Genomic DNA, 17,232 nt, shown 5'->3' on the forward strand with positions numbered 1-17,232 from the left:
GGTGATAAATTGAATGCAAATTTTAAGAACCCCTAGATGAAGAGCGCCTGAAGGGCTTGGGAATTATAAGTGCACATCCAACGAAAAGGGGGTGTGTCGGACAAGATTACCTCTGCCCAAAAACCAGTTGCCAATCTGTCACCCCTTCAATTAAATGACCAACTTCAAACGCAGCCCTGCTGAGTGTTGGTGAATATTGAAATCCCTGACAATAGCTTAAACTGGTTTCCCCCAGCCATTGCATTTTTATGACCTTCGAAAGCATTTTGCCCTATTTCCAGGCACTTCGATGAAGAGCATTGCCCGCATCGAATCCCCAACTCAAAAACCCCTCGGGACCAACATAAAAACGAATAGAATGGAAATGGTAGCTGCAGTGAAGGGGTCAAGTGTTTGCCTGCGTTCGGGTCAGATACTTGGATTATGTGAGTTAAGCCGCTTGCCCGCAAACTGCCCAAATTGTGAGCTTTAAGGCTGCCATCTACCGGGTTCGCCTTAAAGTTAAGAGCCACTCAGCACAACAACGGTTCACCTCAGACAGTCCTGCATCTCTTTCGCATCCTGAATCCTGAATCCTGGATCCTGGATCCAGGACGAAACTGAAAGCCGACGATTTACAAACGACTCCTTTGGCCCGCGAAATGGCCGAGCATTGCGCTTTGTAATTTAAATGGCTCTTTTATGGTGGCGCCCATAAAATGTACAAATAAGGGTTAATTATGCCCCGGTAGTTGACGCCAAGCATGCCAACATAAGATGCCCAAATTTGTGGGGGGCAATTGGGTCACGAGAATTGTTTAAATAAGTGGGAGCTTAAACGAATTGTGTGCTTGACTCTGCTTAAAATTAAAGAAGGTTCTGGAAGACAGAAAAATATTGTTGTTTTTCCTGTTTTGAGAGAAAAAATACAAAAGACACATAGGCTTTATAATTAGGTATGTATGGTTCTTACTAAAAAGGTCAGATTTACATAATGTGTAGATATCAAAGTATATCTATACCAAAAACATTTAGTAAATATTCGCTATTTTTTAATATTCGCTATTTTTAATAGTATATTTATATCAAAAACATTTAGTAAATATATTTTTTATAATTGTCATTATTTAAACGGGTTCAGAAATTAATTAGGTATGTATGGTTCTTTATAAAAAGGCCAGATTTACAAAATATGAGGATACATTTAGTAAATACTCGCAATTTTTCAATCTTTTTTTCATTGCTATACTTAAGCGGATGGTGAAAATTACAAATATGTAACAATTATTGAAAAATGACATATTAAAAATATCCCTACTTTTTAAAAAGGTAGCTATGGCTTTTAAGTGGCGCTACAATTTAGATCTATTGAGAAGATATTAAAGTATATTTATATCAAAAACATTTAGTATATACTCGTCATTTTTTTATTCTCCGATTTTTAATAATAGCTATTTCTTAAGTGGCTTTAAAAAATTAAAAAGTATATAATAATTATTAAAAAATTATTATATTCGTTATATCCAGAATTTTTAAAAAGGTAGCTTTGGCTTTTAAGTGGCGCTACTATTTTGATCTATTGAGATAACAACCATGAAACAACCTAATTTTGTAGGCCGTATCTAAAAAGTAGCCCCTCATTATATTGAGTTTACAACAAGAGCTGCCGACAAATCATTTAACACACAACTTTCTCAGCTTCTGTCGAAAGTGACAGGCCCACCGGCTTATTAACCCTTGTCAGCCAACGCCCCCGGTAACAATTCACTAAACGGATGTTGGCTGTGTATACACGACTACAACAAAAGCTTCATCCTACAAAATACCAAAACAAAAAAAAGTCCGCCATAAAAAGCAGACTCACTCGATTGCCTCATCGACGAACCGGAAACAATTGACTCGATTACCCGGCAAACAAAAACAACTTGCCAACATAAACATGACAGACCAATAAAAGTAACAAAAAAAAGGGCAGCAAAACAAAAAAAATGCCACATAAAAACATTGTGGCAAGTGCAAAGAGTGCGTGTGAATGGATGTCGAACGGTCGGGAACATGGGTTAAGTGTGGGACGACCTCTGTTTAGTTTCCGGAGTCCTTAACACTAGATTTCACCCATCGCACTAAGGACTTTTCTGTCCGGATTCTCTGTGTGTTTTGATTTGAATAAATGTTTTTGATGCCCCATCCCTTTTTTAGTCTTTATTGGCCGAATTATTTACGCCGTTGCGAGTGCTTTAACCGCATTGTACTATTTGTGTTATTGTTATTTATGCCACAATTCACTTTTTTGCGAGTTTCGAAAAACGTTTCTAAAAAAAACCGCAAATCGTTTTATTGTATGTGTATTTTTTATTGCGAATGAAATATTAATTGGCATTTATGAACTGGCATGCACACAAAACATATGGCAATGTCATGTTACCTGAAAATAAATATTACAAATATTTTCAGATTCAAAAAAATGTTAAAGGTAAGAAAAATATAATTTGGCCTATGATTCTGATTTTAAAATTTTGTTTTTATTTTTATCTGAAATAAAAATAAATTGTCAACATTATTGGAAAACTAAATGTTCCAATTTTCATTTAGTTGATGTACATTATATGTATACTTTTAATTATTGTAGATACATATGTTCATTTTGGATTAAAAACTTTTCTTTAATGCTTAGAATTAAGAACTTCTTAAACAACAATCAGAAATGGAAAATTGGAGCTGAGCACCGCTGATTTAAAATATTCCTATTCTAGGCTAAATAATATTTCACTGAATGTACGCAAGATTTTCACTCCCTTAGTCCGCAATCCTCTTGGTCTTTTTTTTCTTCTTAGCACTCGATATTTGCTCCAGAGATGAATAGCCCGTGGACGTTGAATCACGACTTTGTCGATGGGTGTGAAGAGGCTTTTTGGTTAACCAGAATCGAATGAGAAAGTTAAACTCAGCCTTTAGAGCAAGCATGGGGGGTATCTAAAATGCATTTCTTTCTTAATTAAATTGTTTTTTATAAGAGATAAAGTTAACTTACCCTCTCCTTGACTGCAATGCGCTGCACATGCCACAAAAATTCTGCGACGCCGATCACAAATGCAACCATTACGCCTATGATCAGGACCACAAATAGACCCCCAACCGAATCCATATCATACTGGTCGGCTTTGGTGGTCGAGGCAGCCAGGTTACAGGTGCTTTGATTGTTGTTAAACCATTTGTTGCGCAGATTATAAAGCACCCCCTTCTCGCTGAGCTTGAGAATTCCCACGCTGAGATTGGAACGGAAGTTGGCATCTATCGCAAAAATTTTGGAAAGTCAAAAAGAAATTAAAGTTTTTATCACGGGTATGTAGAACAAGAATGAACTCTATACTTCAGTTTCCGAATATTTGATACCCATTACATTTTAACATTTAAAGGACTAATCTTTTATCTTTATCTTAATTTATCTTTATTTGTGTGCATCAACTATAATCAGCATTTTTTACACATCTGATCTGTTTCCGAGATTGAAATTGATAAATCTAACTGACGGTGGTTTAAAAAATTATAAAATTACAATTTACCTATTGTATCCCTAACATAATACCAATATTATTTTTTGATCCATATATTTTCATACACAGATAACTTTGATAAATATTGAAATCCTTAGCTTAAACATTAGTTTCGGTAGATAGCTCTTCTTTGGAACTTAAAACACCCTATTGACTTACTCAGTGGAACTGCAATCCCGTAGTGCTTCTCTCCAAAACTTGCCCCTGTCTGAGTAAGCTCGCAATTTCGCTGAACGTAGTACTGCAGATTGGTGGTCTCCATCAGGAAGGAGTAGGTTCCTTTGCTCAGCTTCACACGATCCACGCCCTCCTCGTTGTTCTTCGTAAAGGCATCCGGCTTAAAGGACAACATCTTGTTCCAAGCCATTCTGTTTTCAGTGTCGTTTGATTCCGAGAAATAAACCGAGGTAGCCCCTCCACGAACAGTGCCAAATTGCACCTTGTTCTGGTCAACAAGGCCGTGCAAGGAGCCTATTTCACCAGCAATTTTCGAAGAGGTAATAAATGAAGCTAACTTTGCTATGTAGGTCTGAGAGATTAGAAGGGCAAAGATCCACCAGAAAGCAGTCAGCAAACGCATGGGCAGTCCCCTGTAGAAAAGATCAAAATGTTTCTTTATTAGATAACTCCTGCAGTAGAAATAAGACTTTAGGGAAGGTTCCATTCTGATAGCTTTAAAACTGAGAGACTAGTTTTTGTAGAAACGGACAGACAGACGGACGGACAGACCGGCATGGCTAGATCAACTCGTCTAGTGATGCTGATCAAGAATATATATACTTTATGGGGTCGGAAGGTCTCCTTCACTGCCTTGCAAGCTTCTAACTGCAAGGGTATACAAATGAACTTAAGACTGTTTTAAAAGGATTTTATCTGGTAAATAACCAATTCCAAACTGGAACAACAATAACAATTAAGAACGCTATAGTCGAGTACCTCGACTATCAGATACCCGTTACTCGGCTAAAGGGACCAAAGGGAAATGGAGATATGCAAGCAGCAAAGCGAGATTGAAATGCGCCACCTATCGGCGGTAGGCAGCGTTATGGGCGTTATAGTGGGCGTGGCAAATCTTTTTTTGGGTCAATCGATAGGTATTGACGAGACCAATACAGGTCAGTTAAAATTTTGTATCTAGCATGAAAATTGTGGACGCCACAGGCTTGGGCGGTTTGTGGGCGTTAGAGTGGGCGTGGCATATTCGCGTAACAAACTTGCGCTAGGTACAAGGCTACGGAATCTAAATCTGAGATCCCAATTCTCTATATTTAATAGTTTCCGAGATATCCACGTTCATACTTACAATTTTTTGAAGTTTGTGGGCGGTTCGTGGGCGTAAAAGTAAGCGTGGCAAACTTTTTTTTGGGTCAATCCATAGGTAATGATAAGAACAATACACTTCAGCGTACTCTGCACTCTGCTGCGCAGGAATCTCAGGAATCTGCATGCCTAATCCCAGTATTGTAGCTTTTATAGTTTCCGAGATCTCAGCATTCATACGGACATACGGACATACGGACAGACGGACATGGCTATATCGAATCGGCTAGTGATCCCGATCAAGAGTATATATACTTTATGGGGTCGGAAACGCTTCCTTCTGCCTGTTGCATACTTTCCGACGAATCTAGTATACCCTTTTACTCTACGAGTAACGGGTATAAAAACAGCGCACGCAAGGTATCAAATACCTTCCGAACCTTAATAACCTTCTTAGAAAGTGATGATATTTTAAAATTGACTGTTTTTTGAGATTATAACATTATTTATTATTTTACTTGCCTGGGCAAAATATCGCAGCCCTGATTGAGTATCGAGCCCAACACCAGCCACATGGTGTTATGCAGATTCCAGATATTCTCCCGTTCCAATTCGTGATCCATATTTTCCACTGGCTGCTCCCACTCATATTGATCTATGCGGCCGGTAAGAATCAAGGCATAAGCCGTGATAATCATCGCAATCATGACACATAACCAAACTACCACTCCGTACGGATTAAGAAAGGTGTACATATTTGGCTTCGGTGGTGGCTCCTTATATGACAGAATACTTATTCCCAGTTGCATAAAGGGAACAGTAAAATCCACTACAGTGCGACGTGCCTGAGTAATGGTCAAGTCACAGATTCCAATTTGTGCATTCTAGCGTAAATTAAAACAGAATCAGGTAACAAATCTTTTAATCGAGCCTCATCATAAAAAAATATTAGCATTCCCAGTCTGTATTGACTGTGATATATTTTTCTAACTGGTAAAGATTATTCTAGAAAGTTAAAGCTATAATATTTTATATAGCATCTGACTATTAGTTTAGTTTACCATAACTGTTTTTAAAAAGACTTATAATTCAATTTAATATTTAAGTTTTTTCGTTTCTCAATAATGATGAAAAATCTCTGCTGTTTGAAAATTACTAGTAAATAATGAAAATTTTTTAGTAATTAAGATTTCAATAAATCGAACTATTCTTGTAATATAATAATACTTACATTATCAATCAATTGTCGAATAATGCCATCCCATTCATCTTTGGCAGCATCGTAACTTCCATATTTATTATCCCTGACTGGTTCGAAGTTGAAATCAAATTTGCATTCTTCTGCCAGCTTGTAAATTAAATCGACTGCATATCCCTCGAATCGTTCATTTCCCTCATAATGAACTCCTTCGGGTTCCTTACTAGAAGAATCCTTTTAATTAGAGATTAACTTTGTAACACTTTTTGCGTTGTGAACTAACCGCCAGCTGAAGTAGGGTTCTCCCACCCGAGTAGCAACTGTATAACGAACGGGCTTTTGGGAGAAATCCTCTTTGTCCTTAAGTCTTCTCTGCTTCACGGCTTGAGTTGAGTTCTCCCTTAATGTTTCATAGTCCACAAGCTGAAATTCCTTGTTCCATACGTGAGTTACACGATCGATGAGTGGGTTGTAAACTTCGAGATTAAAATCTTCGCGCTGGCCATCAGAATTTATCTGTAGGCGTTGAGTCTTGTAAGGAGGCTTCGCATTCTTTGGGGAAATCTGAAAAGCAACAGAAGACATTACATTAGGTATCATCTAAAGAACTTTTACAATAACTTACCATTTTCATTTGTTCTACCAGTCGTGGTCCTGGCTGCCAAAAGCCACGACCACAGCTAAACTGAGGAATGTAAAATGCAGATCGTTGGCTTATTTCCAAAAGGGCATTGTAGAAAAGTACGACCGAGTCATAGACAAGCTGGGTTCCAAGTGAGTCGAACTATAAAATAGGAACTAGTATGAGTCAATGATTAGATAAGTAAGATTCTGCAATCCTACCCTGGTATCAACGAAGTTGTCGAATACATCAATCTCATCGTGAACTGGCGGGGGAATATAGGATCGTATCCTGGCAGCCGCCACGGAAACCGTAAATTCCCTGGAATAGAATCGTTCAATGCCACTCACATGTGTATCCAAGTTCGTTAGAAATAAGTGCTACGCAAAATATAAAAAATAATTATAAACAATATAGTAAGCTTGAAGTAAACAAAGGCATTTTAATGCTCACATTAAATGGCCCAGTCATATTGAATCCGATGGAAGCATTTATTACGTCCACCAAAATGTCGGATGGACAATCAAGAAGAACAAACTTTTCTCGAGCGTTGTTTATTCGCTTCCAGAGAACTCGGTAGTCGCCTCCTCGTTCGAATTCCTGCATCTTGATCCCTGTTTTATGGAGCTGTTTCCAAGCTAAGATGTGCTGCAGGCGATTGAGGTCTTTTGGGGAAGGGATATGTTAGGATATCATAGGAGAGGTATACAACATACTACTTCAGAATTCAGAGTTAGATGATGGAACACAGAAAATGAAAAAAGAATTATTATATCTGTCTGCTTTTACTAAATTATTAAGATAAGGGTATATATTAACTGAATTTAAAAACGTTTAGAAAAATGTAAGAATTATCTATACTCAAAGTAACTTGAGGTTAAAAGTTCAACGTTTTACGTATGAAATTATAAATATAATTAAATTAAGAAAATTGTATGCCAATATTGATTATACAAATTTAATTATTGAATTACTTATACATACGAGCACTTTTCTCGTAGGCTATGGTAAAGGACTTCCAGTCGAAGCTCTTGCTAGCCAAGATATCTAAAAAAGCGGCAGACAGGTAAAGTTCCATTGGGGCCACATTCACGGTGAGTTGGCTGTTGATACGCTCCCTTCCCGACTGCTGAGGATGCCAATCGAACTGCAGATGCGGTATACCCGTCATGTTACACAGAACTTCGACAATATCTAAGGGTAAACAAGAGAAAGATATGGAAAGTGAGCGAAAATTGTTTATCCCTAGACTTGTATATTTTTGTTTAGAAAGAACCGGGGAACTACCGAATCACAGAAACGAAAGTGGTGATCACAACACAAAGAGCACAACAGAAACAAATGTGGTGGGGATTTTTCTTGGCACCCATTCAAATTGTCCCCAACCACCGGACGCTGTATTTACTGCAAAAATATTTGGATCCAATGCTTCGTAGCCCAATTTTACGCCAACATGTGTGAGAGTGTGTTTTGGATATTTTGAAGAATCATTAACGAGGTTGACGAGCCTTTAGAAGTTCTCTCTCTAGACTCGCCGCTCTTTCTCTATTTTTCTTTTATGGATTTTTATATATAGATATATGCAGCTAGACATTATTTTATGACGCCGAACCATATGATTCGTTTTAAAAATAATTTAACTAAGGGGAATATACAAAGAAAAGCGAAACTTACCGCTGTTTGTCTTTGAACTTGGTCCGAATATAGCAGCCACACCATTTCCAATCAATTCACAAGCTAATGGAGTGATAATCAAATGCATTCTTGAGCAGTAATCCTATATATTTAGCTGACTCACAAAGATCTTGCAGGACTATGCTGTCGTCGATGGTCAGATAGCGTTTAACGGCCTCCAATCTCAGAGCGGGATTTACGGCATTCACTTCCTCTACGGCCACACTAAAGGCTTCGGCCAACTTCATTTCGGTGTCGAAAAAAATGGCACCTATACAAAATCAGTGCGTATACATATCTTGAAAATCAGTCCATGTATTTTAAAACACTTTAGTTATTAACCAACCAATTTTCACCACTAAAGTTTCTTCATTGGCGCCACTGGATAGGATTATTGCGGCCAGTACTAAAAACTGTATAGCAGACATGCTGGCATCTATAGGAAGTCTCGTTTTCCTTCCCCCGAAAATCACTTTGAGTACCCCTCAAACAAAAATGAACACAATTTTTTAATCACGCCAACACAATAATTCCGACAAAAGATTTCGGCCAGATCCGGGGGACTGCTCGAAGAGCACTGAGAAGGCTTCTCAAAAAATGGAATTTTCGAACCTCTACCTTGTTCGATCTATGCGAGACTTACTGCGTCATCGAGAATAAAAAATATTATAAGTTCTCTGGATTTCCTACTCTCAAAAGAAGAGCAAGCATCACATGTCTAGACCATGCAGACACGAGCATAAGCATTTGCTGGAAATGGACCAATAAATGAAAACTAAATGTGCTCTAAAATTAGGCAAGCCGGACGCCCCCGCAACTAGCTAAACAGAAGAAAAGTGTGCGGGAGATGACAAAATGTTAGTCTGAAGATCTGAGAATTTCATACACAGAAACATAAATATTCTAATTTAAGAAAAAATAATAATTTTAATCATCTAAGGGGATATTAAAATATTATTATTATATTCAGGGTTATCAAAAAGACCTACCGAAAAATAACTTTTATCCAAAACATGTTCTTTATAAAGTATACTTATGCTGATTTGATACTTAATGTTACATAGTTAGTATATATTCTGTAATTTGTTTAGCTCAAAGAAAAGAAATACAAAGATTTCTAATTATATTTGTAGAGAACCATTTATTATGAACTTTTAAATCGTTAGAGCCAACAGAAAATATATATATTTAAAAGTTGTTCAGAGAATATCACAAAAAGTGTTTCAACAAGGTAATTTAAATAATGCACGACTATTTTATTATCTAAAGTTCTATTGCTCTGACAGACTGGCTCAATATTACCCTTTGAAATTCTCCAGCTCATTGAACATACCCAAATGCGCTTTCAGTGCTCTAAAGTAATTTTATAAATATAGCTCAATATATGTGTCAAATGGACCATGGTTTGCCCCATTTCTTAGACGACTCTTTATTGAAATGCCAAAGTAAAATATGTTTCACAGCTCCTAACTGATCGTCTTGCTGCGCGTCTTCTCCTTGGAACTGCGCCTGGAACCGGAGGATCGTCTGGACGAAGATTTGTCGCTGCTGCCGGAGATTCTCATCGGCTTCTTGCGAACCCAGAACTTGAGGGCAAAGACGAGTTCCGCTTTAAAAGCCTGCCAGGGCGTAACTCGTTCCTCCACCGCCACGTTTTGCACATTCCACAGAAACTCAAAGATGCCTAGGATTACGCCGGTTAGGACACCACCGGCCAGTACAAGGAATACGCCGCCCAGCTCAATAATGGACAACTCATCGCCGTCCACCTCGTGAAAGGCTTCGCAGGTGACATTGTGTTTCTTCCACCACTTGTTCTTCATCCTGTACAGCTCGCCCTTTTCGCTCAGCTGAAGAATGGAGACACTAAGGTTGGTTCGGTAATCAGCTCCTATTGAAATGGTTTAAAGAAATATCATAGAATTCATGTTTCCATATTCATAACTCACCCAATGGAACGGCCAGTCCATAGTGCTTCTCCCCAATCTGTTCGCCAATCTGGGTAAGATCGCAATTTCTTTCAATGTTATAAGTCAGACTGGTTGTCTCCATGAGGAAGGCATAATCGCCCTTCTCCTTGCGCACTCGTGCCACGCCCTCTTTATTGGTGCTAGTAAAGGCGGATGGGTTGAAGTCCTTCATCTGGTTCCAGGCCCGCTGGTAATCAGTGTCATTGGACTCGGAGAAGAACAACGAGGTGCTGCCACCTCGCATGCTCCCATAGTGCACCTTGTCCTGTTCGATGAGGTCCTGCAGGCTCTTTATGCTGCTCTGCCACTTGTTGCTGGTTAAGAAGGCGGCCAAGTTGGCCGTGTAGGTACTGAGCATCATCAAAGCGAAGAACCACCACATTCCCGTGAGAATACGCATGTGGGGACCTCTGTAAACGTTATACGTAGAATGGAAATTTACCAATTTGGAATATTTCTTAATACTAATATAAATAAAATTATATACAAAATAAAATTAACTGCGATAGAAAAAAAATCCGTTCTCTAGAGCTCCCAATCAGTTTTCATAATATACACAGACATAGAGGGAAATATCCAAGAAAATTGTTCTTGAATTGAGAACATTCGTTCTTAAAAACCATGTAAGTACATTTTTGTTCAATGCTCTCAATATAAGAACGAAATGGTGAAAAGAGAAAAGTTAAATTGAGTTTATTTAACAACTTTTTGATAAGTATAGACTACTGACTGGACTAATAGTTTATTTGTTGGATATACTATGGAAATACCGCCAATTCAATTCATTTTTAATTTAAAAATGTCATTCTATTTTTAAGAACATTTTCAACTCAGATGAGAACGTTAGTATTTTCTCTGTGTAGATGAAATGTTCTCGAGTTGCAAAACTATTTCCATTAAACAAAAAAAAATACAGACAACTTCCATCTCTATTTCAAGATCTACTTTCATTAACAAGCTTGAGAATACTTTTGTCTTGAATTTAAGAATGTTAAGAGGAGATTTCTCAAATTGTTTTAATGATTTTACCGAATGAAAATGTTAAGCAGACTATTATAATCCCCTTTTATCAAGGATATAATATAAGTAGTAAATTCGTTTAACAAACAATCTCCGACCTAGGTAGAATATCACAACCCTGTTGCATAATAGAGCCCACCATCAGCCATGTCGAGTTGTTCACATTCCATATATTCTCCAGTTCATCTGGATCCTGAATAGCGGGATTCGGTGGCAACCATTCGCGATAAGAAAGCCTGCAAAAAATATATTAAACACCTTCAAAACCGAATTGGTTTAGAGAGACCGCAAACCTGGCGATAAAAACAAATGCCAGAGTCATGACCAACTGAGCAAAGATCATATAAATCCAGACCTCTTTGGCAAAGGGTTCTAAGAAGGCAAACTGATTCTTTGGTTCCGGAGGGCTCTTGTAGTGCAGAATACTAATGCCCAACTGCATAAAGGGCACCGTAAAGTCCACTACAGAACGTCGAAGTTGAGTGATTGTCAGGTCGCAGACGCCAATTTGGGCATGCTGAGGGATAAGTAAAATAATTATATAACATAGGATTTACTTTTTTGAAGAAACCCACGTGGTCTATGAGTTTTCGTATAATACCATCCCACTGTTTTGTCTCTGGGTTATATTTTCCATTGCCATTGACGATCATAAACTCGTAATCGAAATCCAGTAGCTCAGACAGTTTTCTTATGAGATCCACGGCATAGCCCTCGTACTTTTCCCTGCCTCTTAAGTTCTCGTGATCCTCTCTAGCAGGGAGTAAGAAATACTATAATCTGCAGGGTGTTAACTATATAAGATCCAAACCAACTTCATCATAAAGTAGGGCTCCTCGTAGTGCGTTACCACGGTGTAAACCTTGCGCTGCACTGAGAAATCCTGGGTAGTGCCGCCACTATCTAGTTCCAGACTGAGGCGACGAGTCTTTATCCCACTGTCAGGCGTCCAGATCATCATGGGTTCGTTCACGGTAGGCTTGTAAATCTCGAGATTGAAGTTGGTTCGCTGCCCGTTTTCGTTCAGCCCCATATTCTCGGTCTTAAAGCGCGGTTCCACATCATCCTCGGAAATCGTCTTCATTTCGTTGACGATAAATGGTCCCAGCATCCAGGGTGAAGAACTGCCGCAATGCCGATTGGGTGGATGATAGGGCTGCATGGCAGCAATAACATTTCGGGCCGAGCTGGCAAAAAGGACCACTGCATCGAAGATGAGAATGGGCAGCATAGTTTGGTTTCCCAAAATTTGCTAGGAAATACAACAAATTAGTCTTAAGTCCTTGAGAATTTGCTATACTACTTACATCCACCATGGTAATGCGGGTCTTCTTTCTTTCAAACGGGTTTGGGTCAACTGTTTTTATTCTCACTGAGGTTATGTTGGCCTTGAAGTCTTCATTATAAATATCCCTCAGTCCCGAACTGTGCGTGTCCAGATGCGTGAGAAACCAGTTCTGAAAATATGATTTTCATTAATTCGGTTTGTTTTTATATTTCCAATTCACCTAACCTACCCTAAATGGTCCTTGCAGCTTGAAATCCATGGAAATCTTTAGCAGCTCTTTTAAAGTTTTCGGCTCACAGTCCAAAATTATACGCTGCTCATGGAAGGTCTCATCTGCTTCCTTCCACAAAACTCTGTAGTCACCTGCGTAGTCTGCCAAATTTCGGAGCTTGACATAGTCACTGTTGAGAGCTTGAATGTTCATCAGATCCTGAAGACGTGCGAGACCTAAGATATGTAGAAAACTATAATCGTAGTTGTGTACATAATATGATAATAATAGGTGCTACATTTTCGATAAGATTCATGTATAGCTAATGGATTCTACTTATGAAATTTTGTAACCGACTATTCATAAAAAATATTAGCCGTATTTTCTTAATTTACATAATACGATCTTTGTAAAATAATATTATCCATATTTCTTTGACTTACATAAATTTTCTCTCTTCTTTTAAAAGGGTACATATTTTAAACAAAGTATTTTTTTCAATACTCGGATATTTCGGATATCGGATATTTCTTGACTAGAGATCAAACATACATATATTTAATAAAGATTTCCCCATTTAACTAAGGTATTTCCTTGGAATTCGGATACAACTGCTCTAAACATAAGTATATGTCTGCCATATCTTTGATCCTAACTCATTACTTACCCTCTGGCGTCTCATAGATCAATGTGAAGGTACGCCATTCGTAGTTGGTTTTGATGATCTCGAAGTAGGCTCGCGATAAGACGGACAGTGAGGGCGCCACATTGACGGACATCTGGTGATTCAGGTGCTCCTGCCGAGTGGCCTCCAGTTTTAAGTCGTACTCTATGTGGGGAATGCCGGTCGTGTTTGCGATTTGCGCAACAATATCTGTGATATAAAGAAAAGCATCGTCACATCGCGAACATATGTTCCTAGCCATACCCTCTCTCTTTCTATGAGCATTGCGTACCACTGGCTGCCTTTGAACTTGGTCCGAAAATAGCCGCAACGCCATTGGAAATCAGCTCACACGCTACACACGGAAGATGAATTTCTCAAAACTTTGTTTTCGGAAAAACTGTGGATATTTACTTACTAATCTGCTGCAGAAGAAAACTATCGTTGGTGGGCATAAATCGCTTGATTGTTACGAATCGCAACTCGGCGAACTTTAAATTGTTGACCTCCCGAAAGGCCTGATCGAAGCTGAGTTCGATATCCTTTTCATTTTCATAGAAAATGGCACCTTAGATGGTAAAATATTGTGAATATAGCTTTTACCGATTGTCAAGTAAAACCTACCCACTGTGATTTCATTGCGACCATCAACGCCAATGGCGCGAATAGCGTCGAAAAAGGCGATTATAATTATGAATGCATAAATGCAGACTGGACCGAAATGCATTTTTCTTTTTCCTCCAATTACTTGTTTACCTCAAAACACTCGAAACTAATTGAATTTTCTAAATGCAGCAGCCATTTCGTATTCACTTCTGAACTGCATATGTACAAATCTATATCTATATCTACAAAAGGCACACACACACGCACACAAACTGGCACGAAGAAAAATCAAGTTAAATACAAAGTGGTGTGTTCTTGAGAATTTATTTATTCACGCAACGGAAGCACCCAGTCTTGGAGCGCTATGCACGCCAACTGACTGCCGGATCGACTGGTACTGAACTCAGTCAGGGGATCTCTCTCCAGTCTTTGAGAGTGGGTCCATCCCACTGCTCGTATACGCAACGTGCTCTGAGTCTTTCCCACAATACGTATACGCAACGTTCTCTCGCGGGATTCTTTATGGCGCCTGTCCATGACGTCGACGGCATCAGTCAGTCTGGCCGGCCATTAGGCACTTCCTCAAGATTTTCCTCTCAATTGTTTTTCCACTTTGCGATTTCGTGCCAACTATTTGATGATCGTGATATTGTTTTGGTTTCTGAAATGTTTTTTTCGTCTTCCTCTTGAAGTGTTTTTGTAAAACTATAGAGTATTTGGTTTGTACTTGAAAATATGATACAATTTACCTCAGCGGTGAGTCTAAGGTAAGACCCTTTCATATTTCAATTATAATCTATTACGACTGGCCATTAAAAATTCACTTTGAATTTGTAATACATCAATCACAAATCACATCTTTCGACGTATACGATGATCGTATATGACAGCCGATCCGTGTTTCGGCGACTCTATAAATGTGCATAATGAATGCTCTTCGGTTATATACTTCTCTATAGTGAGTATAGAGCCATCGCCCTTGTACAAAAAGCTCAAGCCCTTGACAGCATCTGGTATAATTTTGTAGTTATCCGAGTCGTTGTAAAATACCTTGCCATTGTTCCACGAGATGAAGCTCAGATCCTGTTGATCTGGTTCGAGGCGACGGTGACCTGAGAATATTTCTGCCCAGGGGTGACCTTTGACCCCAGCAGTCTTAAAGCTACGTAAACTCTGCTCCAAGTCGATGTAGCCAGACACGCTAAAACCTTTCGAATCACGTGTGCTCACGAAGATTATGGTCTAAAAAAAAAGTTATAGGTATTAGCTAGTAGTCGATATTCGGAAAAGTACTATATGACCGACCTTAGGGTGATACTTTTTATTTATTCCTAAAAATGTATTACTAAATATTGATTGAATTTGTAAATTTAGAAATGGTGAGCGTCAACTAATAATTATCAAAGAACAAGAACCAAATTTATAAATGTTTTACTCTTAATAGTTTCTCCCCCAGCATTTGGTATCATATATCTTGTATTTTAAAGATACGGTCGAAATCAATAATTATACAAACAAAGCGATTATTTTTCATTGAGTATATCTTACCGAAAGTGTTTTAAATGCATTTGGCTTTTCGCGCTCGGCAAGAGCTATGGTCAACGGATCGTTGGCGACATTTTGCTCGCTGAAATAGAAGAACGTTCCCAGGGGTGAAAAGTGGGCATCCTTGAACTGGGAGGGTGTCATCATAACAGTTCCCACTGGGGACCTCAAGCGAACTAATTGCTGAATTGCCCTATCGTTGGGAAGATACAGTCTGTCCTCCATTTTGATGAACGAATTTAGATAGTTATCGTAGGCTCTACAACGTATTGCATCCATAGCATTTCTCTTTTTCCCATCCTTCCCAGTTTGAAAATTCCTTGTACCTTGGGATTTCAGCTGCGAGTCGCCAAGGCGCAATCCCTTTTCTTCCATACTTGCTGTAGTTTATTTTCTAGTGTAATGTATGACAGTCAAACAAAATGTAGATAAATATCAAAAACACATAAACACACTAAACAATAACACTCTGTAAATAAAAGACTCTTATTTCGGGTGCATTTTCCCGTTCCACACAAAGAGCTGGACATTGCTCTTGGCTGAAGTCCATCCACACATCACAGTACTTCCCCATTAAGATGGCCACACAGGGCAAGAACGTGGACTTCAGCGTTTTGGAGTTCGACAACTACAGTGATTACATTACATCGTTTGCCACCGTCAAGGACTACAGATATCTGAGCAATCAGAACACGATCAAGACCATCGTTCAGCTGGGCTACCGCACCACAAAGATCCCCTATACCGCAGAGGAATATGTGAAGAGGGTGGATATAGCTTTAGAGGCTATAAGGCCAAAGACAGCCCATGTGGGCCTATTCAGCGATCTTATGGCGCCAACAAACCAAGACCCAGTGCTACTGGAGTTCAAGTCCCGCGAACTGCTGAACTTGAACAAGATTCTATCGGTGAGTTTTAAATTATATATAAAACATAATACAATATTATATTATTTCAGACCATTGTCTTTACCTCGTACATCCATATCGACGGTTCGGAGATCTCCGGCTACATAGATCTGGACATGAGTTGGCGTAACTGCTACCGCGAGGCCATGAAACATACCGATTGGCGGGGAGTATTTACAGGTCGATCCCGTCTAAAGCCCATGGCCCACCATCTTAGCTATTCGAACCCTCGCTATAACCTGGTTAAGTACACCGACAGTGATAACTACCAGGTGATGCACGATCACCACTTTGGACTGATGTTCATGCATCGGGGCGATCACAAAATGATATCGGTGGGCGGGCAGTTCAACAGGTACTCAAGCAATGCCAAGCGTTCGATGGTATACTCTCCGAAATTCGGCTATGTTGTCTTCTACGATCATTTTGTGCGCAAGAAGGTGTAGATCTTGAAGTCAAGGAACCCTGTATCAAAATTATGTCGGTGATTTGCATATTAAAGTGTCAATAGATTTAGAGTAAAGCCAAAGAAACATTATCAAAATAAAATCGTTTCAAAGAAATATAATTCTAAAATTTTGGACTAAGGATCCTGAACCATGCCAATCATGATATTGCCTAAAAACTGCGATATCTTAACTAATGTTAGGAATTACATTTTAAAAATTTCACAATAAATCGTTTTATTCTGTTTGTTGATATTAAAGAAAACATTTTAATGCTTTCTACTCTT

At 38.8% G+C, this 17,232-nt stretch overlaps 4 protein-coding genes across 4 annotated transcripts; 1 reads left to right on the forward strand and 3 right to left on the reverse strand.

Moving 5' to 3' along the window:
- Window positions 1-2,703: 2,703 nt before the first annotated feature.
- LOC119547150 (glutamate receptor ionotropic, kainate 2) lies at window positions 2,704-8,715 on the reverse strand. Its single transcript, XM_037853869.1, has 13 exons — window positions 8,634-8,715; window positions 8,412-8,558; window positions 8,288-8,350; window positions 7,598-7,807; window positions 7,067-7,278; window positions 6,835-6,993; window positions 6,617-6,775; window positions 6,275-6,555; window positions 6,025-6,214; window positions 5,316-5,677; window positions 3,693-4,123; window positions 3,011-3,270; window positions 2,704-2,952 (listed from the first exon to the last, which is right to left on the reverse strand). The coding sequence occupies exons 1-13, from the start codon at window positions 8,713-8,715 to the stop codon at window positions 2,776-2,778; spliced, it is 2,733 nt and encodes a 910-aa protein (XP_037709797.1). The 3' UTR covers window positions 2,704-2,775.
- Window positions 8,716-9,700: 985 nt separating this feature from the next.
- LOC119548118 (glutamate receptor ionotropic, kainate 2) lies at window positions 9,701-14,742 on the reverse strand. The gene is made up of 12 exons (XM_037855214.1): window positions 14,065-14,742; window positions 13,859-14,008; window positions 13,733-13,795; window positions 13,444-13,650; window positions 12,795-13,012; window positions 12,585-12,734; window positions 12,093-12,529; window positions 11,853-12,030; window positions 11,571-11,794; window positions 11,376-11,513; window positions 10,237-10,667; window positions 9,701-10,178 (listed from the first exon to the last, which is right to left on the reverse strand). Exons 1-12 carry the CDS (start codon window positions 14,165-14,167, stop codon window positions 9,754-9,756), a joined length of 2,724 nt encoding a protein of 907 aa, XP_037711142.1. The 5' UTR covers window positions 14,168-14,742; the 3' UTR covers window positions 9,701-9,753.
- Window positions 14,743-14,875: 133 nt separating this feature from the next.
- LOC119548119 (cilia- and flagella-associated protein 299) lies at window positions 14,876-16,008 on the reverse strand. Its single transcript, XM_037855215.1, has 2 exons — window positions 15,595-16,008; window positions 14,876-15,288 (listed from the first exon to the last, which is right to left on the reverse strand). Exons 1-2 carry the CDS (start codon window positions 15,964-15,966, stop codon window positions 14,899-14,901), a joined length of 762 nt encoding a protein of 253 aa, XP_037711143.1. The 5' UTR covers window positions 15,967-16,008; the 3' UTR covers window positions 14,876-14,898.
- LOC119548120 (cilia- and flagella-associated protein 299) lies at window positions 15,997-17,027 on the forward strand. The gene is made up of 2 exons (XM_037855216.1): window positions 15,997-16,499; window positions 16,550-17,027. Exons 1-2 carry the CDS (start codon window positions 16,170-16,172, stop codon window positions 16,943-16,945), a joined length of 726 nt encoding a protein of 241 aa, XP_037711144.1. The 5' UTR covers window positions 15,997-16,169; the 3' UTR covers window positions 16,946-17,027.
- Window positions 17,028-17,232: the final 205 nt, after the last annotated feature.

This window comes from Drosophila subpulchrella, chromosome 2L (assembly GCF_014743375.2).
Source record: "Drosophila subpulchrella strain 33 F10 #4 breed RU33 chromosome 2L, RU_Dsub_v1.1 Primary Assembly, whole genome shotgun sequence".
NCBI lineage: Eukaryota > Metazoa > Arthropoda > Insecta > Diptera > Drosophilidae > Drosophila > Drosophila subpulchrella.